Source organism: Crinia signifera, chromosome 5, assembly GCF_055691185.1.
Source record: "Crinia signifera chromosome 5, ASM5569118v1, whole genome shotgun sequence".
Taxonomy (NCBI): Eukaryota; Metazoa; Chordata; class Amphibia; order Anura; family Myobatrachidae; genus Crinia; species Crinia signifera.
The window spans coordinates 332,711,908-332,733,889 of NC_139221.1; the positions used below are offsets into that span (position 1 = coordinate 332,711,908).

Here is a 21,982-nt window from a genome sequence, read left to right on the forward strand (position 1 = left end):
GATACATAGCGTGTGAGGGAGAGACAGCGGAGATCCGGTATGTGGTGATACATAGTGTGTGAGAGGGAGACAGCGGAGACCCGGTATGTGGTGATACATAGCGTGTGATGGGGAGACAGCGGAGACCCGGTATGTGGTGATACTTAGCGTGTGACGGGGAGACAGCGGAGACCCGGTATGTGGTGATACATAGCGTGTGAGGGGGAGACAGCGGAGACCCGGTATGTGGTGATACATAGCGTGTGAGGGAGAGACAGCGGAGACCCGGTATGTGGTGATACTTAGCGTGAGAGGGAATTAGGACAGAGACTCAGTAACATGCAGGGTGGGGGTGAATATATTTGGGGCACAGCAGAGAGTTACTGTGTGTACACATGATAGGTAATATAGACGTTCAGTGGAGCAGGGATTGATGTATTCCCGGTAGGGTGTGTGCACGCAGTATCAGGGTGTGCCCAGCGATATAAGTGGCAGTATCAGAGTGTGCCCAGTGATATAAGCGGCAGTATCAGAGTGTACACCCAGCGATATAAGCGGCAGTATCAGGGTGTGCCCAGCGATATAAGCGGCAGTATCAGGGTGTACCCAGCGATATAAGCGGCAGTATCAGAGTGTACACCCAGCGATATAAGCGGCAGTATCAGGGTGTGCCCAGCGATATAAGCGGCAGTATCAGAGTGTGCCCAGTGATATAAGCGGCAGTATCAGAGTGTACACCCAGCGATATAAGCGGCAGTATCAGGGTGTGCCCAGCGATATAAGTGGCAGTATCAGAGTGTGCCCAGTGATATAAGCGGCAGTATCAGAGTGTACACCCAGCGATATAAGCGGCAGTATCAGGGTGTGCCCAGCGATATAAGCGGCAGTATCAGGGTGTACCCAGCGATATAAGCGGCAGTATCAGAGTGTACACCCAGCGATATAAGCGGCAGTATCAGGGTGTGCCCAGCGATATAAGCGGCAGTATCAGAGTGTGCCCAGCGATATAAGCGGCAGTATCAGAGTGTACACCCAGCGATATAAGCGGCAGTATCAGGGTGTGCCCAGCGATATAAGCGGCAGTATCAGGGTGTACCCAGCGATATAAGCGGCAGTATCAGAGTGTACACCCAGCGATATAAGCGGCAGTATCAGGGTGTGCCCAGCGATATAAGCGGCAGTATCAGAGTGTACACCCAGCGATATAAGCGGCAGTATCAGGGTGTGCCCAGCGATATAAGCGGCAGTATCAGGGTGTACACCCAGCGATATAAGCGGCAGTATCAGAGTGTGCCCAGCGATATAAGCGGCAGTATCAGAGTGTTCCCAGCGATATAAGCGGCAGTATCAGAGTGTATACCCAGCGATATAAGCGGCAGTATCAGAGTGTATACCCAGCGATATAAGCGGCAGTATCAGAGTGTCCCCAGCGATATAAGCGGCAGTATCAGAGTGTTCCCAGCGATATAAGCGGCAGTATCAGAGTGTTCCCAGCGATATAAGCGGCAGTATCAGAGTGTGCCAAGCGATATAAGCGGCAGTATCAGAGTGTGCCCAGCGATATAAGCGGCAGTATCAGAGTGTGCCCAGCGATATAAGCGGCAGTATCAGAGTGTCCCCAGCGATATAAGCGGCAGTATCAGAGTGTATACCCAGCGATATAAGCGGCAGTATCAGAGTGTTCCCAGCGATATAAGCGGCAGTATCAGAGTGTTCCCAGCGATATAAGCGGCAGTATCAGAGTGTATACCCAGCGATATAAGCGGCAGTATCAGAGTGTTCCCAGCGATATAAGCGGCAGTATCAGAGTGTTCCCAGCGATATAAGCGGCAGTATCAGAGTGTTCCCAGCGATATAAGCGGTAGTATCAGAGTGTATACCCAGCGATATAAGCGGCAGTATCAGAGTGTATACCCAGCGATATAAGCGGCAGTATCAGAGTGTGCCCAGCGATATAAGCGGCAGTATCAGAGTGTATACCCAGCGATATAAGCGGCAGTATCAGAGTGTTCCCAGCGATATAAGCGGCAGTATCAGAGTGTACCCAGCGATATAAGCGGCAGTATCAGAGTGTACCCAGCGATATAAGCGGCAGTATCAGAGTGTGCCCAGCGATATAAGCGGCAGTATCAGAGTGTTCCCAGCGATATAAGCGGCAGTATCAGAGTGTGCCCAGCGATATAAGCGGCAGTATCAGAGTGTATACCCAGCGATATAAGCGGCAGTATCAGAGTGTTCCCAGCGATATAAGCGGCAGTATCAGAGTGTGCCAAGCGATATAAGCGGCAGTATCAGAATGTTCCCAGCGATATAAGCGGCAGTATCAGAGTGTTCCCAGCGATATAAGCGGCAGTATCAGAGTGTTCCCAGCGATATAAGCGGCAGTATCAGAGTGTATACCCAGCGATATAAGCGGCAGTATCAGAGTGTTGCCAGCGATATAAGCGGCAGTATCAGAGTGTATACCCAGCGATATAAGCGGCAGTATCAGAGTGTTCCCAGCGATATAAGCGGCAGTATCAGAGTGTACACCCAGCGATATAAGCGGCAGTATCAGAGTGTACACCCAGCGGTATAAGCGGCAGTATCAGAGTGTTCCCAGCGATAAAAGCGGCAGTATCAGAGTGTTCCCAGCGATATAAGCGGCAGTATCAGAGTGTATACCCAGCGATATAAGCGGCAGTATCAGAGTGTATACCCAGCGATATAAGCGGCAGTATCAGAGTGTACCCAGCGATATAAGCGGCAGTATCAGAGTGTATACCCAGCGATATAAGCGGCAGTATCAGAGTGTATACCCAGCGATATAAGCGGCAGTATCAGAGTGTACACCCAGCGATATAAGCGGCAGTATCAGAGTGTTCCCAGCGATATAAGCGGCAGTATCAGAGTGTTCCCAGCGATATAAGCGGCAGTATCAGAGTGTTCCCAGCGATATAAGCGGCAGTATCAGAGTGTGCCCAGCGATATAAGCGGCAGTATCAGAGTGTGCCCAGCGATATAAGCGGCAGTATCAGAGTGTATACCCAGCGATATAAGCGGCAGTATCAGAGTGTTCCCAGCGATATAAGTGGCAGTATCAGAGTGTTCCCAGCGATATAAGTGGCAGTATCAGAGTGTTCCCAGCGATATAAGCGGCAGTATCAGAGTGTTCCCAGCGATATAAGCGGCAGTATCAGAGTGTATACCCAGCGATATAAGCGGCAGTATCAGAGTGTATACCCAGCGATATAAGCGGCAGTATCAGAGTGTACACCCAGCGATATAAGCGGCAGTATCAGAGTGTACGGTACTTGTTTCCTAGCACGGCCACACGGATTTACATCGGGGTGGTCGTGTCGGAAAAATCGGGTCGATCGCATCGCATGCGATTTGGTCGCATGCGATGCGATCGACGCGACCGACCGATTTTGGACCCGATTTTTTTTTTTTAATGAAATGTAAATCGGGTCCCTGGGACCCGATTTTACATTGGATTCAATGTAAAATATTCCCAACCCCCCCAAATGTCACGGCGTACACCCCACCCCACGATAGACGCCAACCCGAAGCGTGGCGAGCGCAGCGAGCCCGCTATGGGCGGCGGTGCGCGTCCTCCGACCTTTTCATTCCCCTACTATCCACGTTGGCGTGGAGTTGAGAACAGAATAGTGTGGCGAGCGCAGCGAGCCACCGAGCCCGAAGCGTGGCGAGCGCAGCGAGCCCCGCGAGGGGACGCGTATACCTGTGAAGTTATACGCGTCCCCTCGCGGGGCTCGCTGCGCTCGCCACGCTTCGGGCTCAGTGGCTCGCCACACTATTCTATTCTCAACTCCACGCCGACATGGATAGTAGGGGTATGAAAAGGTCGGAGGACGCGCACCGCCGCCCCTCGCGGGCTCGCTGCGCTCGCCACGCTTCGGGTTGGCGTCAATAGTGGGGTGGCGTTTAAAATGTGGGGGCATGACGGGGCCATATACAATGAGAAATGGCCCATATTGGCCCCTTTCCCATTGATTACTATGTGAAGATGGACTTAATCAAGTCCATCTTATCTTGTGCCATTATAATGGCACAAGACCGACACGACCGACGCAATTTCAATGTTAAAAATATTTTAACATTGAAGCCTATGGAGAAATCGGGTCCATCGCGTCGGTCGCGTCGTGTGCCATGTTAAGGCACACGACGCGACCGACGCGATGGACCCTGTCACGGACCCACCGGTCGCCTGCTCCGATACGTCAATCTGAGCAGCGCCGGCCGTGACTGGGGTTCACTCAGGACACTCGGGTCCTTTCCTTGAGGTACACTGCCACCAGCCAAAACCTGATTTTAGCGCCTGAAACTGCGCAAGGGGCGGCTTGGCTCGCCCCTGACCACACAATACAAGATAACAATGGTAACGTTTTCCAGCCTTTCCCTCCTGAGGCTAATGAGTCTTAGGAACACAGAACCAGAACTGGGAATATGTATTATTTATTCCTAGAAATACTACAGAGCTTTAGAAAATAGTTACAAGATTTTACAATGATTTTAAAAGTACACACAAGTTTTAAATGCAAATTTCAGAGATAAAATAAAAAGAGAAAAAAGACAGAACAGTATCTTACAATCCTGAAGTGGGGGGGTTCTCCACAAGAAATCTCTCGTCGCCTACAGCCTGCTTGCTAGACCCCCAGGTAGTGACACTGACTATAGGGAGAAAGGTCTTAGTTATACCTTGCAGACTCCCTCATCCCTCCCACCCTTGGGATTCCACTCTTTCCATGCTGAAGGAGTGTGGAAGGTCCCTGGCAATGTATCTTCACAGTCTGCTGTTTTCAAAGTGATTGATCCTCCTTCCTTGCATAGCAGACCCACTGATAAGAGATGTGAAGGAAGGGGACAAACTCTAACCTCCTCTCCTGGACCATGGTTTATGAGGGGCTCAGATCTTATCTTACATCCTAACTCCGGAGGAGTCCACAGATGTCACACTGAGGGAATACAGGCCTCAAACTCAAACCAGGGTCACCTACAGTTTACATACAAGCAGTGGCGGATTCAGGGGGGGGGCACCCGGGCACGTGCCCCCCCTGTCATTTATTTTGTAGCTGAGGACCAGGGCTTTCCAACGAGCCCAGCCCCGTGTCTCTAGCCCCCCGGGAACCGGAGATATCGCCCGGCAAACCTGTAACGTTTTTTCCCCATAGGATAATATGGGACCCGTCAATTCGGACCCCCACCCGGTTCCGATGGCTGCCAGTTCCCGCCCTGGCATTACAGAAGCTTGTGGTTGATTTCATTCAATTCCAAATCGCTGGGACTTCAATATGATACCAGGCTGGTCCAAATCGGTCAATCGGTTCCAGAGATATTGCGTGTAAACCGATTTTTTTTTATTTTTAAAATGTAATTTCATGGCTGTTCATGTTTTTTGAGGGCAGATTACTTTGGAACCAAACGTTCCAGTTTCACTGGACCAAAATCATTCAAAGCCCACTCAAAAGTTCTTCAATATAATACTTGTCACATGTAAATGGGTCAGTTGGTTCCGAAGATATAGCCGGTTAAATGAGATAACTGGTTAAAGGGGGGAGGGGTGGTTTTCTCTCCCCCTCACACCATAAAATGCAGTGACTAGGCTGGTGTAAAAGGGGCCAACCTGGGAATGCATTTTCTGGTGTGAAAGGGGTATTATTTCAAATAGCCGGGACCTGCAGTGCTCTGAATACAGCCAGGCTCTGCCACTGTCAGTGGCTATCACTTCTGCCTGGCGGCCGCTGTCCCCCATTTACCACGAGCATGTATTCCCCCTTTGCAATGAGCATGTAATCCCACATGGCATCGAGCATGGAACCTCTGGCAATGAGCATGGAACCCTTGGCAATGAGCATGTAGAGAAGCAGCACTTATGTAGCATAATTTTTAATAGGCATTATGGTGTTTGGCATAACACATAATGGACATAATGGCGTGTAACTTAACGTGTAATGGTATGTATGTATGTAATGTAAATGTTTAATGCGCGCCTTTGGTGGACAATGTCCCTGTTTATGAAGTGTATTGTGAATTTTGGCTTTATCTGTGTGGCATTATGTGAATTCTGGCTCAATCCATGTGGCATTATGTGAATTTTGTCTCAATCCGTGTGGCATTATGTGAATTTTGGCTCAATCCATGTGGCATTATGGGAATTTTGGCTCAATCCGTGTGGCATTATGTAAATTTTTTCCCAATCCGTGTGGCATTATGTGAATTTTGGCTCAATCCGTGTGGCATTATGTGAATTTTGGCTCAATCCATGTGGCATTATGTGAATTTTGGCTCAATCCGTATGGCATTTTATGCATTTGGCTCAATCCGTGTGGCATTATGTGAATTTTGACACAATCCATTTGGCATTATGTGAATTTTGGCTCAATCCTTGAGTGTTATTATGTAAATTTTGGCTAATTCCATGTGGCATTATGTGAATTTTGGCTCAATCCGTGAGTGTTATTATGTAAATTTTGGCTAATTCCATGTGGCATTATTTGAATTTTGGCTCAATCCATGTGGCATTATGTCAATTTTGGCTCATTCCATTTGGCATCATGTGTAAGGGGCAAGTATAATGGGGTCTAGTATTTTGTTGCATAATGTGTAGAAGTTGTATATGGTGTTGACACGCCCTCTGTTGAGTGGCCACACACCCCTTTTCCGGAGCGCGCCTTTGGCGCGCGCACAACTACATCCTTCACTTTTGTCGCCATGGTGGGCCTGCGTACTTTAAATGCCAGGGCCTATTTTTTATTCCATTCCCACCCTCTCCTGCCACCCTCTTACCATGTACACTGGCACCACTAACACCGCCCCTCCCCCACCCAAACCCTTTTTTATCATGGTGCCCCCCCTGTCATTTTATCCTGGATCCGCCCCTGCATACAAGACATGTCCTGATTCCAATACTCACAGGAGACATAACTATTACACCAATATCAGACATACATTGATTGAACAGATAATCATAACAGGAGGCATACGTTAATTTGATCGATCACCTGATCTGATCGTTACACCTCCCCCTTTAAAAATGGCGCACAGAGGCGGTGACCCACGTCACCGTCTCATCAGTGCGCTATTAACTACATCACCTGGACGGGTAGCAGTGGTCTCTATGCTGAGACCGACTGCCACTGATTCTGCGGGATCTGTACTAACACTTCCCTATACTTGACGTCTGTCATGGCACCGCCTGACGCCATAGCCGTGGCTAGGGTGGGCAATGGGCATAGTCCCTGTCCCTCTCGCAGGAGATTGCAAACTAAAAGCACACAGGTGTCCTCGAACCCATAGTCTGTGAGCACACTGATATAGTGGGAGCTGTGTCCATCCCGGCTGGTATTGACACAGCCCACCACAGCTGTGCGTCGGACTCCTGGACACGGATTCTCCCCTGCAGCTGGCAGTTTGGCCTTACTCACTGAGATCAGTACCAGACCATTCCGCCACACCCCAAACGGCCATCCCCCTGGGACTCGTAACTCAGCACGTCTAACTATACCACAGGTGTGGGGCATTCTCCCAGCACTATATACAGACTTAAACATGTCTTCCCAGCACCTCTCCTGAGCTGACTGACCCCCCCTCCCCTTCACTGGGGGGAAGGTCCACTCACTCAACACCTCACACCTCATCCTTTTGTGAGGAGATTCGCCCTCTGTGTCTGTGTGTGTGAATTGTGAAGGGGGGCACGTTTCTGCAAGGGGGAATACCAGCAGGTCCTTGTCCCCTGTCTTGGGAACATCCCAGCTCAGCTTTCCTGAGGTTAATATAGCTGAGTTTACCTGTGCTTCACGGGCCCTCCCACCCTTCTGGTTACACACGGCAGCTTCCCTACTAGCCACTGGCTCTATTCCTAAAACAACCCTTTCACTGTACCCAGGGGTATCTTTCCCACTTCCCAGGTATGGGGCAGCCTGTGCAGGGTTGATTCTCAGTTCTGCGTGGAAAGCCAAGCTTTCCATGGCAGTCCAGGACACCTTCCTGAGCCTGACCTTCCCTCCCAGACCCGCAGGTTCTGTGGCTGGGGTGGTGCCACTGAGGTTCTCAGGAGAGGCATCCGTTATCCAGTGACGCTGGAAAAATGCACTCTCTGGAGGGTTCTCAGTGTCTGGAGGGAACCCCTGCTGTGTTCCTGTATCTGTGTTTGTGTGTCTACAGGAAGGAGGGGGGTTTGGGGGGAAAGCTGCAGTAAGGGACACTCTCTCCCTATCTGACAGGTCTACAGTGCACACAGGACCCACCGGGTCACTTATTATACCTGGTACCACATTTCCCACAGTAGCGCAAGACATCACATTATCAACAGCAACATCACTATCATAACCTGGGGAGACATCCTGCAATACCTGCAAATTAGCCTGTGCATCTTCCACAACACATGGGGCCCATCCTGCTGGCTTACAATTGCACCGTGGCAAAAACTCTATATCTGGGTCCCATTGTCTCTGAGCAGGAATGGGGTTATCAGAGCATGTTGTCACCAGTAACTTATTGGCAGGTACATGCGCTGCCTGCAACCAACTCAGATCGGTCCCATTTGTGTAGTTAGCGTCCCCGGGCACCATGTCACAACCAGACATCACTGGAGGAACAGGGTTAACGTCTAGCACAGCAACCTTAATGACATCACCAGCAGCACTCCTACCACTGGTGAGTGAGGGTGTCTCATTCCCAACTAGATTAGGGCATTCATTTAACCCCACAAACTGGCAAGGATTACCCACTATACCTGTCTCTAACTCACCCTCCACCTCTACCGGAGGTACGGCACTATCACAGATCATCCCAGGGGCTTCACACAAAATAACAACATTGCAACGTTCAGCATGGTTACATACTACCTGAGATGCATCATATGGTTCAGAAGGGTTAGTGACAGATATGTGTGGAGTTAATAAAAGTCCCACATCAGTAGTCCCACACATACTTGTGTGCATACCGTCAGAAAGTCCCATTCCTATTTCCGACATAGTCTCTCCCCTGCATACTTTCACTATGCAGCCAGCCTCTTCCGGCAACAAATCTGGAGCAACGGGTGGGAACATGCGGCTCACATCTTCCAGCAGTTTAAACTGGGCCTTGTGATGTGAGGTCTCCTGAGCAGGTTCCATGACTGCTGTAGTAGGCAGAGGCACCTTGTCCTGGTAGGGCACCCCTGGTGAGAGCAAGCTGCTGACATCCTCAGATTCTGCTTCTCCCAACCGTTTAAACTGGAACTCTGCTTCCAGAGCTGGTAACAACAGCTGTTCTAGGCGACGCCACTCCACACCTATCCGGCGGCACTGATCTCCCCAAAATGGGGTATCCAGCTTTCTCCAAGCATCGACCTCCTGCTGCGCAAATTTGTAACATTGTCCCAGTTCTCTCAGCAGCACCCAAGGAGACGCGGATGGACCCCAGAAACGAAATGCTGCACGATACTGGCTGAAGGCATTGCACTCATCGTCCCTGGCCTGGGTGAGCTGCGTGATCATCTCCCCACGAGTATGGTTGTGGCAGCAGATACCTTGCAGCTGGCATTCTTCCGTTAGTTCCTCTGTGCTCAGTAGGGTAAACATATCATCATCCTCCACTGGGTCAATATACCCACTGGGCTCTTTTGGTGCTGTAGGGGATTGGTACTCTGCAGTCTCCCTGACTGCCACACATCCTACAGTCTCCCTGGTGCTCGCAGAGATGTCACCTCTCTGAGCATCGGTTGTAGTGTCCAGGGCCAGCTCATTACTCACAACCAAGCTGACACTCACTTGGCTTCCTCTGTCTGCTTCCAAGACAGGGAACTGTGCATGACGCGGTCCGGTGAAATTCGCGTCAGCGGTCATTTGGGACCTCTGTCCCTTGTTAGGCTCCCCATGATTGATAACAAAGTCCACACCATGATCCAACACATTATTTACTTCTGCAGACAGTAAAAGTTCAGTACGAAGCCCATCTCCTGCTAACTCAGTAGCCACGGCAGATAAAGTCTCACGTAAAGGTTCGCCATCATGATGCCCTGTATCATCCTCCACTGGTTCACCAACAGCGATCAGCCCCCTGAGCCTCACCAGTTCCAACTGGTACTCACGCTGGGCCTGACGCTCTGCAGCCTCTCGTACGGCTTTGCGCTCCTCAGCCTCTCGTACGGCTTTGCGCTTCTCAGCCTCTCGTACGGCTTTGCGCTCCTCAGCCTCTCGTCTGGCTTTGCACTCCGCAGCCCCTCTGTCCACAGTGGCTTTGCGCTCCGCAGCCTCTCTGTCGACAATGGCTTGGCAGAACTGCACCAGCTGCAAAGCGAATACGGGGTTCACATTCTCCAATTGCCTGCTAGCAGCTAGAAGGTCGCTCTGCAGTGTAGACTTGCTGGGTCCAGCAGAAGTGTTTGACCCTGGCGCGGAATCGTTTGTACTGTCCAGTGCTGACTGAGCCCCTGGGGTAGGATTATCCATGGACTGGTTTCCTCCAGCAGCTAGAGTCCGATCGGCATCCACTAGTGCCTGAATCATACGTTTTCTACTCTGGCCAGACCAAGGGATATTCCTCTGCACACACACGACCGCCAGGTCATCTCTCCTCATCTGCTGGTAATCAGCCATCCGGAGTCTCACACTTGTCAAATAAAATGATAGGAAAGAAAAACAAGAGAAGGGAGGGAACAGAAATTGCACTCACTGTGTGACTTTTAAAACTATAGTAAAGCTCTGAGTTCTGATTCTGGTGATGTGGGTATTTCTCACAAAATTCTACCCACACTCACTTAAGTTCTTAAAGAGAAAAATTAATTCTCCACCCCACCGCTTGCCACCAAATGTCACGGACCCACCGGTCGCCTGCTCCGATACGTCAATCTGAGCAGCGCCGGCCGTGACTGGGGTTCACTCAGGACACTCGGGTCCTTTCCTTGAGGTACACTGCCACCAGCCAAAACCTGATTTTAGCGCCTGAAACTGCGCAAGGGGCGGCTTGGCTCGCCCCTGACCACACAATACAAGATAACAATGGTAACGTTTTCCAGCCTTTCCCTCCTGAGGCTAATGAGTCTTAGGAACACAGAACCAGAACTGGGAATATGTATTATTTATTCCTAGAAATACTACAGAGCTTTAGAAAATAGTTACAAGATTTTACAATGATTTTAAAAGTACACACAAGTTTTAAATGCAAATTTCAGAGATAAAATAAAAAGAGAAAAAAGACAGAACCGTATCTTACAATCCTGAAGTGGGGGGGTTCTCCACAAGAAATCTCTCGTCGCCTACAGCCTGCTTGCTAGACCCCCAGGTAGTGACACTGACTATAGGGAGAAAGGTCTTAGTTATACCTTGCAGACTCCCTCATCCCTCCCACCCTTGGGATTCCACTCTTTCCATGCTGAAGGAGTGTGGAAGGTCCCTGGCAATGTATCTTCACAGTCTGCTGTTTTCAAAGTGATTGATCCTCCTTCCTTGCATAGCAGACCCACTGATAAGAGATGTGAAGGAAGGGGACAAACTCTAACCTCCTCTCCTGGACCATGGTTTATGAGGGGCTCAGATCTTATCTTACATCCTAACTCCGGAGGAGTCCACAGATGTCACACTGAGGGAATACAGGCCTCAAACTCAAACCAGGGTCACCTACAGTTTACATACAAGACATGTCCTGATTCCAATACTCACAGGAGACATAACTATTACACCAATATCAGACATACATTGATTGAACAGATAATCATAACAGGAGGCATACGTTAATTTGATCGATCACCTGATCTGATCGTTACAGACCCGATGGACGCGATTTCTCCATAGGCTTCAATGTTAACATATTTTTAACATTGAAGCCTATGGAGAATCGGGTCCATCGCGTCGGTCGCGTCGTGTGCCTTATTAAAGGCACACGACCGACGCGATGGACCCGATTTTCCATTTGCCGGTAAAATGGACCTGATTTGAAAGAAAATCGGGTCCATCGTGGGCATCGTGTGCCTTAAAGTTAAGGCACACGACCAAGAAGATTGTGGCCGTGCTAGGAAACAAGTACCGAGTGTACACCCAGCGATATAAGCGGCAGTATCAGAGTGTACACCCAGCGATATAAGCGGCAGTATCAGAGTGTACCCAGCGATATAAGAGGCAGTATCAGAGTGTATACCCAGCGATATAAGCGGCAGTATCAGAGTGTGCCCAGCGATATAGGCGGCAGTATCAGAGTGTATGCCCAGCGATATAAGCGGCAGTATCAGAGTGTATACCCAGCGATATAAGCGGCAGTATCAGAGTGTTCCCAGCGATATAGGCGGCAGTATCAGAGTGTATACCCAGCGATATAAGCGCCAGTATCAGAGTGTTCCCAGCGATATAAGCGGCAGTATCAGAGTGTCCCCAGCGATATAAGCGCCAGTATCAGAGTGTTCCCAGCGATAAAAGCGGCAGTATCAGAGTGTTCCCAGTGATATAAGCGGCAGTATCAGAGTGTATACCCAGCGATATAAGCGGCAGTATCAGAGTGTATACCCAGCGATATAAGCGGCAGTATCAGAGTGTATACCCAGCGATATAAGCGGCAGTATCAGAGTGTTCCCAGCGATATAAGCGGCAGTATCAGAGTGTTCCCAGCGATATAAGCGGCAGTATCAGAGTGTTCCCAGTGATATAAGCGGCAGTATCAGAGTGTGCCCAGCGATATAAGCGGCAGTATCAGAGTGTTCCCAGCGATATAAGCGGCAGTATCAGAGTGTGCCCAGCGATATAAGCGGCAGTATCAGAGTGTTCCCAGTGATATAAGCGGCAGTATCAGAATGTTCCCAGCGATATAAGCGGCAGTATCAGAGTGTGCCAAGCGATATAAGCGGCAGTATCAGAGTGTATACCCAGCGATATAAGCGGCAGTATCAGAGTGTATACCCAGCGATATAAGCGGCAGTATCAGAGTGTATACCCAGCGATATAAGCGGCAGTATCAGAGTGTATACCCAGCGATATAAGCGGCAGTATCAGAGTGTGCCCAGCGATATAAGCGGCAGTATCAGAGTGTACACCCAGCGATATAAGCGGCAGTATCAGAGTGTACCCAGCGATATAAGCGGCAGTATCAGAGTGTGCCCAGCGATATAAGCGGCAGTATCAGAGTGTGCCCAGCGATATAAGCGGCAGTATCAGAGTGTGCCCAGCGATATAGGCGGCAGTATTAGAGTGTATACCCAGCGATATAAGCGGCAGTATCAGAGTGTGCCCAGCGATATAAGCGGCAGTATTAGAGTGTGCACCCAGCGATATAGGCGGCAGTATCAGAGCGTGCCCAGTGATATAAGCGGCAGTATCAGAGTGTACCCAGCGATATAAGCGGCAGTATCAGAGTGTATACCCAGCGATATAAGCGGCAGTATCAGAGTGTGCCCAGCGATATAGGCGGCAGTATTAGAGTGTATACCCAGCGATATAAGCGGCAGTATCAGAGTGTGCCCAGCGATAAAGGCGGCAGTATTAGAGTGTATGCCCAGCGATATAAGCGGCAGTATAAGAGTGTATACCCAGCGATATAAGCGGCAGTATCAGAGTGTTCCCAGCGATATAGGCGGCAGTATCAGAGTGTACCCAGCGATATAAGCGGCAGTATCAGAGCGTACCCAGCGATATAAGCGGCAGTATCAGAGTGTATACCCAGCGATATAAGCGGCAGTATCAGAGTGTTCCCAGCGATATAAGCGGCAGTATCAGAGTGTGCCCAGCGATATAGGCGGCAGTATTAGAGTGTATACCCAGCGATATAAGCGGCAGTATCAGAGTGTTCCCAGCGATATAAGCGGCAGTATCAGAGTGTGCCCAGCGATATAGGCGGCAGTATTAGAGTGTATACCCAGCGATATAAGCGGCAGTATCAGAGTGTGCCCAGCGATATAGGCGGCAGTATTAGAGTGTATGCCCAGCGATATAAGCGGCAGTATAAGAGTGTATACCCAGCGATATAAGCGGCAGTATCAGAGTGTGCCCAGCGATATAGGCGGCAGTATCAGAGTGTTCCCAGCGATATAAGCGGCAGTATCAGAGTGTGCCCAGCGATATAGGCGGCAGTATCAGAGTGTGCCCAGCAGGGACGGCTCGGAAGGGGAGAGAGTTAAACAAACAATAGCTGAGATAGAAGAAACACAATGAGAGCCAGAGGAATGCGGTGCCAGTGTGTGCCAGGGGCCGGTGCCAGAGATCACGATACATGGCTGGCACTGAATCACACAACTTCCTGCTGCTGCATCTTACAGCTGTGCCTCATACACGTACCCCACAACCGTGCCTCATGCATGTAACCCACAGCCGTGCCTCATACACGTACCCCACAGCCGTGCCTCATGCATGTACCCCACAGCTGTGCCTCATGCACATAACCCACAGCCGTGCCTCATACACGTACCCTACAGCCGTGCCTCATACACGTACCCTACAGCCGTGCCTCATACACGTACCCTACAGCCGTGCCTCATACATGTACATTATCTTATTGTTTTGCATAATACATGTAACCACTGTCCATATGATAAATATGTAACCTATGGTAATACATTAATATGTAACTACAGTCCATCGCTCATACATCAAACATATATGTAACCAACATGTATACATCGCACGTGTGAGCAATGGTTACACATAATACATGTCAGTCGTCCGACATCTATGTGAGAATTCTCCTGTAATATCATACAGGTCAAAAGGTGGAGACCTAGTTGCTGGCCCCGCCCCATTGATGAATCAGCCAATCTGCACTCTGCATTTCCACACAGCATGTCCGCCTGGCTGTCAGTCCGTCTCTGTCTGCTCTCACGTTACATAGAACCGCAGTGCAGGAGAGAGAGGTGCTGGATGCCATTTCCGTGCATCCAGCACCTTTGTCAAGACGGGTGACCAGGGGGCCCCGTTTGCTGGAGATGGGATTTTCCGTTAAATTGCGTGGAGAACGCATCTTATACTTGTTCGTATGAATTCAATTTCTCCTGTTTTATTTTTTCTGGATAGAACGGTATTAATTGCCGCAATGTGTGGTATGGACGAATATAGGGCCGGTACGTCCACCGTTCGCCACAGGAAATCTGTTCCCAATGGAACGTTTCCAATTTGTATAATAACATACTTGAGTCTTTAGGTGTGATGGATTTTCAACTACACACGGTTGGAGTAAAACGTCCACAAAACGTGAGAGATTGCTGCTTACAGATTGTATCCCGCCACCATACGTCTTCCTGGCCGGCATTCTTTGTTTTTGTGGACCTTGGGAATGTGGTAGAACGTAGGAACCAGCGGATGTTTTACATATAGACATTGGTATTCTTCATTGTTAATAAGCGCGTTCTGTTTTGCCTCAGTTAGTATTTGGACTAGTTCTTCCTGGAATTCTAAGGTGGGATCGTCCTGGAGTTCGTTATTGCAGAAGATCTCCAGATTACTTCCTTTCGATTCGGCAGGGTGGTATTTTGAAGGGTTTGAGACCCATGGGGTACTTCTTTTGTGTTCAGGTGGTGGATTTTTTAGAAAGTGCCCTTTGAAGTGTGAGGTTTCTTATGTATTTATTAAGATCGATAAATAAGTTGAATTTGTCCAGATGGCTGTTGGGACGAACTTCAAACCCTTATTTAATAGTGTGATCTGTGTTGTTGGAAGTTCCCTCTCATGTTTGCATGATCACGTGTAAGAACACTTTTTAGAACATAAATAGGATTTAAGCCTATTACATTGGACTGGTGCCGGTCTCACTAATTAGTGGGAACTGTTGCTACATTTAAAGTTGACCTGGCATGGTCGTTTTTTTCTATAAAAGTTAAGCTAGTGCGAATATATATATATATATATACATATACATATATACACACACATATATATACATATACATATACATACATACACACACACACACATATATATACACATATCCACACACTGAATAACTAAGACAGCGAGTAACGTGGACCTCAGGACACATTATGTATCACACATGGGGATACAACAACCTGCTACAATTTATACATACAGTGTAACATGCAGGAATATGAAGGGCCTGCCCTGGAACATGGGAGATATGGGGATACAGCAGCTCAGCAATGTGATAAGGTGGCGGAGTATATGGCAGAAAGGCCTAGTCTGTGTATAGAGCGGAAGATGGATACAGAGATTATCACTTACAACAATAGAGTCACTGGCTCCGGTGGAGAGATATATATTGTCCGCGCTGGAAGGAATCCCGCCATCTCTCCGCTCTATGTACTTCGCTACGTCCTGGCGGATCACCTCTATACCCTGGCTGGCACTGTAAGACCCTGTAGTGGGCACAGAGAGGTTATTGCTCCAGTACACACCAAGCCATCCCAACATGTATGTAGTCTGCACAGCATTAGCGTGTAAGCTGTCCGCTAATCCAGGTAAGGGACCTGTACATTACTAATATAGAATACTATGAATGTGCGCTGTGCAGGTGATACACTGTGTTAGTATACGGTGTGACGCTGCCGGTAACAGACCAGTTATAGAGCAGAGCTGAGGTGAGCGCTGTGCAGGTGATACACTGTCAGTATACGGTGTGACGCTGCCGGTAACAGACCAGTTATAAAGCAGAGCTGAGGTGAGCGCTGTGCAGGTGATACACTGTCAGTATATGGTGTGACGCTGCCGGTAACAGACCAGTTATAGAGCAGAGCTGATGTGAGCGCTGTGCAGGTGATACACTGGGGGAAATTTACTAAAGGAAATTTGTAAAAAATAGGTGTATTTGTATCCAGAAATACGCTTATTTTTTACATTTACTATCCTGAAAATATGGCAATTCGCATTCGTATTGATAGCACATCAAAAGGAATACGAATTGACGTATTTTCGGGATAGTAAATGTCAAAAATAAGTGTATTTCTGGATACAAATACACCTATTTTTTTCAAACTTCCTTTAGTAAATTTCCCCCACTGTGTCAGTATACGGTGTGACGCTGCCGGTAACAGACCAGTTATAAAGCAGAGCTGAGGTGAGCGCTGTGCAGGTGATACACTGTGTCAGTATACGGTATACGGTGTGATGCTGCCGGTAACAGACCAGTTATAGAGCAGAGCTGAGGTGAGCGCTGTGCAGGTGATACACTGTGTCAGTATACGGTGTGACGCTGCCGGTAACAGACCAGTTATAGAGCAGAGCTGAGGTGAGCGCTGTGCAGGTGATACACTGTCAGTATACGGTGTGACGCTGCCGGTAACAGACCAGTTATAGAGCAGAGCTGAGGTGAGCGCTGTGCAGGTGATACACTGTGTCAGTATACGGTGTGACGCTGCCGGTAACAGATCAGTTATAGAGCAGAGCTGAGGTGTGCGCTGTGCAGGTGATACACTGTGTCAGTATACGGTGTGACGCTGCCAGTAACAGACCAGTTATAGAGCAGAGCTGAGGTGAGCGCTGTGCAGGTGATACACTGTCAGTATACGGTGTGACGCTGCCGGTAACAGACCAGTTATAGAGCAGAGCTGAGGTGAGCGCTGTGCAGGTGATACACTGTCAGTATACGGTGTGACGCTGCCGGTAACAGACCAGTTATAGAGCAGAGCTGAGGTGAGCGCTGTGCAGGTGATACACTGTCAGTATACGGTGTGACGCTGCCGGTAACAGACCAGTTATAGAGCAGAGCTGAGGTGAGAGCTGTGCAGGTGATACACTGTCAGTATACGGTGTGACGCTGCCGGTAACAGACCAGTTATAGAGCAGAGCTGAGGTGAGCGCTGTGCAGGTGATACACTGTGTCAGTATACGGTGTGACGCTGCCGGTAACAGGAGACCAGTTATAGAGCAGAGCTGAGGTGAGCGCTGTGCAGGTGATACACTGTGTCAGTATACGGTGTGACGCTGCCGGTAACAGACCAGTTATAGAGCAGAGCTGAGGTGAGCGCTGTGCAGGTGATACACTGTCACTATACGGTGTGACGCTGCCGGTAACAGACCAGTTATAGAGCAGAGCTGAGGTGAGCGCTGTGCAGGTGATACACTGTGTCAGTATACGGTGTGACGCTGCCGGTAACAGATCAGTTATAGAGCAGAGCTGAGGTGAGCGCTGTGCAGGTGATACACGGTGTCAGTATACGGTGTGACGCTGCCAGTAACAGACCAGTTATAGAGCAGAGCTAATGTGAGCGCTGTGCAGGTGATACACTGTCAGTATACGGTGTGACGCTGCCGGTAGGAGACCAGTTATAGAGCAGAGCTGGGGTGAGCGCTGTGCAGGTGATACACTGTGTCAGTATACGGTGTGATGCTGCCGGTAACAGACCAGTTATAGAGCAGAGCTGAGGTGAGCGCTGTGCAGGTGATACACTGTGTCAGTATACGGTGTGACGCTGCCGGTAACAGACCAGTTATAGAGCAGAGCTGAGGTGAGCGCTGTGCAGGTGATACACTGTCAGTATACGGTGTGACGCTGCCGGTAACAGACCAGTTATAGAGCAGAGCTGGGGTGAGCGCTGTGCAGGTGATACACTGTGTCAGTATACGGTGTGATGCTGCCGGTAACAGACCAGTTATAGAGCAGAGCTGAGGTGAGCGCTGTGCAGGTGATACACTGTCAGTATACGGTGTGACGCTGCCGGTAACAGACCAGTTATAGAGCAGAGCTGAGGTGAGCGCTGTGCAGGTGATACACTGTCAGTATACGGTGTGACGCTGCCGGTAACAGACCAGTTATAGAGCAGAGCTGAGGTGAGCGCTGTGCAGGTGATACACTGTCAGTATACGGTGTGACGCTGCCGGTAACAGACCAGTTATAGAGCAGAGATGAGGTGAGCGCTGTGCAGGTGATACACTGTCAGTATACGGTGTGACGCTGCCGGTAACAGACCAGTTATAGAGCAGAGCTGAGGTGAGCGCTGTGCAGGTGATACACTGTCAGTATACGGTGTGACGCTGCCGGTAACAGACCAGTTATAGAGCAGAGCTGAGGTGAGCGCTGTGCAGGTGATACACTGTCAGTATACGGTGTGACGCTGCCGGTAACAGGAGACCAGTTATAGAGCAGAGCTGAGGTGAGCGCTGTGCAGGTGATACACTGTTAGTATACGGTGTGACGCTGCCGGTAACAGACCAGTTATAGAGCAGAGCTGAGGTGAGCGCTGTGCAGGTGATACACTGTGTCAGTATACGGTGTGACGCTGCCGGTAACAGACCAGTTATAGAGCAGGGCTGAGGTGAGCGCTGTGCAGGTGATACACTGTGTCAGTATACGGTGTGACGCTGCCGGTAACAGACCAGTTATAGAGCAGAGCTGAGGTGAGCGCTGTGCAGGTGATACACTGTCAGTATATGGTGTGACGCTGCCGGTAACAGACCAGTTATAGAGCAGGGCTGAGGTGAGCGCTGTGCAGGTGATACACTGTGTCAGTATACGGTGTGACGCTGCCGGTAACAGACCAGTTATAGAGCAGAGCTGAGGTGAGCGCTGTGCAGGTGATACACTGTCAGTATATGGTGTGACGCTGCCGGTAACAGACCAGTTATAGAGCAGGGCTGAGGTGAGCGCTGTGCAGGTGATACACTGTGTCAGTATACGGTGTGACGCTGCCGGTAACAGATCAGTTATAGAGCAGAGCTGAGGTGAGCGCTGTGCAGGTGATACACTGTCAGTATACGGTGTGACGCTGCCGGTAACAGACCAGTTATAGAGCAGAGCTGAGGTGAGCGCTGTGCAGGTGATACACTGTCAGTATACGGTGTGACGCTGCCGGTAACAGAGCAGTTATAGAGCAGAGCTGAGGTGAGCGCTGTGCAGGTGATACACTGTGTCAGTATACGGTGTGACGCTGCCGGTAACAGAGCAGTTATAGAGCAGAGCTGAGGTGAGCGCTGTGCAGGTGATACACTGTCAGTATACGGTGTGACGCTGCCGGTAACAGACCAGATATAGAGCAGAACTGAGGTGAGCGCTGTGCAGGTGATACACTGTCAGTATACGGTGCGACGCTGCCGGTAACAGACTAGTTATAGAGCAGAGCTGAGGTGAGCGCTGTGCAGGTGATACACTGTGTCAGTATACGGTGTGACGCTGCCGGTAACAGACCAGTTATAGAGCAGAGCTGAGGTGAGCGCTGTGCAGGTGATACACTGTCAGTATACGGTGTGACGCTGCCGGTAACAGACCAGTTATAGAGCAGAGCTGAGGTGTGCGCTGTGCAGGTGATACACTGTGTCAGTATACGATGTGACGCTGCCGGTAACAGACCAGTTATAGAGCAGAGCTGAGGTGAGCGCTGTGCAGGTGATACACTGTGTCAGTATACGGTGTGACGCTGCCGGTAACAGACCAGTTATAGAGCTGAGGTGAGCGCTGTGCAGGTGATACACTGTGTCAGTATACGGTGTGACGCTGCCGGTAACAGACCAGTTATAGAGCAGGGCTGAGGTGTGCGCTGTGCAGGTGATACACTGCGTCAGTATACGGTGTGACGCTGCCGGTAACAGACCAGTTATAGAGCTGAGGTGAGCGCTGTGCAGGTGATACACTGTGTCAGTATACGGTGTGACGCTGCCGGTAACAGACCAGTTATAGAGCAGGGCTGAGGTGAGCGCTGTGCAGGTGATACACTGTGTCAGTATACGGTGTGACGCTGCCGGTAACAGACCAGTTATAGAGCAGAGCTGAGGTGAGCGCTGTGCAGGTGATACACTGTGTCAGTATACGGTGTGACGCTGCCGGTAACAGATCAGTTATAGAGCAGAGCTGAGGTGAGCGCTGTGCAGGTGATACACTGTGTCAGTATACGGTGTGACGCTGCCAGTAACAGACCAGTTATAGAGCAGAGCTAATGTGAGCGCTGTGCAGGTGATACACTGTCAGTATACGGTGTGATGCTGCCGGTAACAGACCAGTTATAAAGCAGAGCTGAGGTGAGCGCTGTGCAGGTGATACACTGTGTCAGTATACGGTGTGATGCTGCCGGTAACAGACCAGTTATAGAGAAGAGCTAAGGTGAGCGCTGTGCAGGTGATACACTGTCAGTATACGGTGTGACGCTGCCGGTAGGAGACCAGTTATAGAGCAGAGCTGAGGTGAGCGCTGTGCAGGTGATACACTGTGTCAGTATACGGTGTGACGCTGCCGGTAACAGACCAGTTATAGAGCAGAGCTGAGGTGAGCGCTGTGCAGGTGATACACTGTCAGTATACGGTGTGACGCTGCCGGTAACAGACCAGTTATAGAGCTGAGGTGAGCGCTGTGCAGGTGATACACTGTCAGTATACGGTGTGACGCTGCCGGTAACAGACTAGTTATAGAGCAGGGCTGAGGTGAGCGCTGTGCAGGTGATACACGGTGTCAGTATACGGTGTGACGCTGCCAGTAACAGACCAGTTATAGAGCAGAGCTAATGTGAGCGCTGTGCAGGTGATACACTGTCAGTATACGGTGTGATGCTGCCGGTAACAGACCAGTTATAGAGAAGAGCTAAGGTGAGCGCTGTGCAGGTGATACACTGTCAGTATACGGTGTGACGCTGCCGGTAGGAGACCAGTTATAGAGCAGAGCTGAGGTGAGCGCTGTGCAGGTGATACACTGTGTCAGTATACGGTGTGACGCTGCCGGTAACAGACCAGTTATAGAGCAGAGCTGAGGTGAGCGCTGTGCAGGTGATACACTGTCAGTATACGGTGTGACGCTGCCGGTAACAGACCAGTTATAGAGCAGAGCTGGGGTGAGCGCTGTGCAGGTGATACACTGTGTCAGTATACGGTGTGATGCTGCCGGTAACAGACCAGTTATAGAGCAGAGCTGAGGTGAGCGCTGTGCAGGTGATACACTGTCAGTATACGGTGTGACGCTGCCGGTAACAGACCAGTTATAGAGCAGGGCTGAGGTGAGCGCTGTGCAGGTGATACACTGTGTCAGTATACGGTGTGACGCTGCCGGTAACAGATCAGTTATAGAGCAGAGCTGAGGTGAGCGCTGTGCAGGTGATACACTGTGTCAGTATACGGTGTGACGCTGCCGGTAACAGACCAGTTATAGAGCAGAGCTGAGGTGAGCGCTGTGC

General features: G+C 50.0%; 1 protein-coding gene across 7 annotated transcripts in view; it reads right to left on the minus strand.

Annotated features, from left to right (window-relative positions):
- Positions 1-21,982, minus strand: part of LOC146005652 (alanine aminotransferase 2) — a 174,137-nt gene that overhangs the window by 18,190 nt on the left and 133,965 nt on the right. For all 7 annotated transcript variants that reach the window (XM_083145048.1, XM_083145044.1, XM_083145050.1 and 4 more), the window contains one exon: positions 16,116-16,249. In XM_083145048.1, coding sequence (XP_083001174.1) covers positions 16,116-16,249 — 134 coding nt within the window. The remainder of the gene's footprint in view (positions 1-16,115; positions 16,250-21,982) is intronic.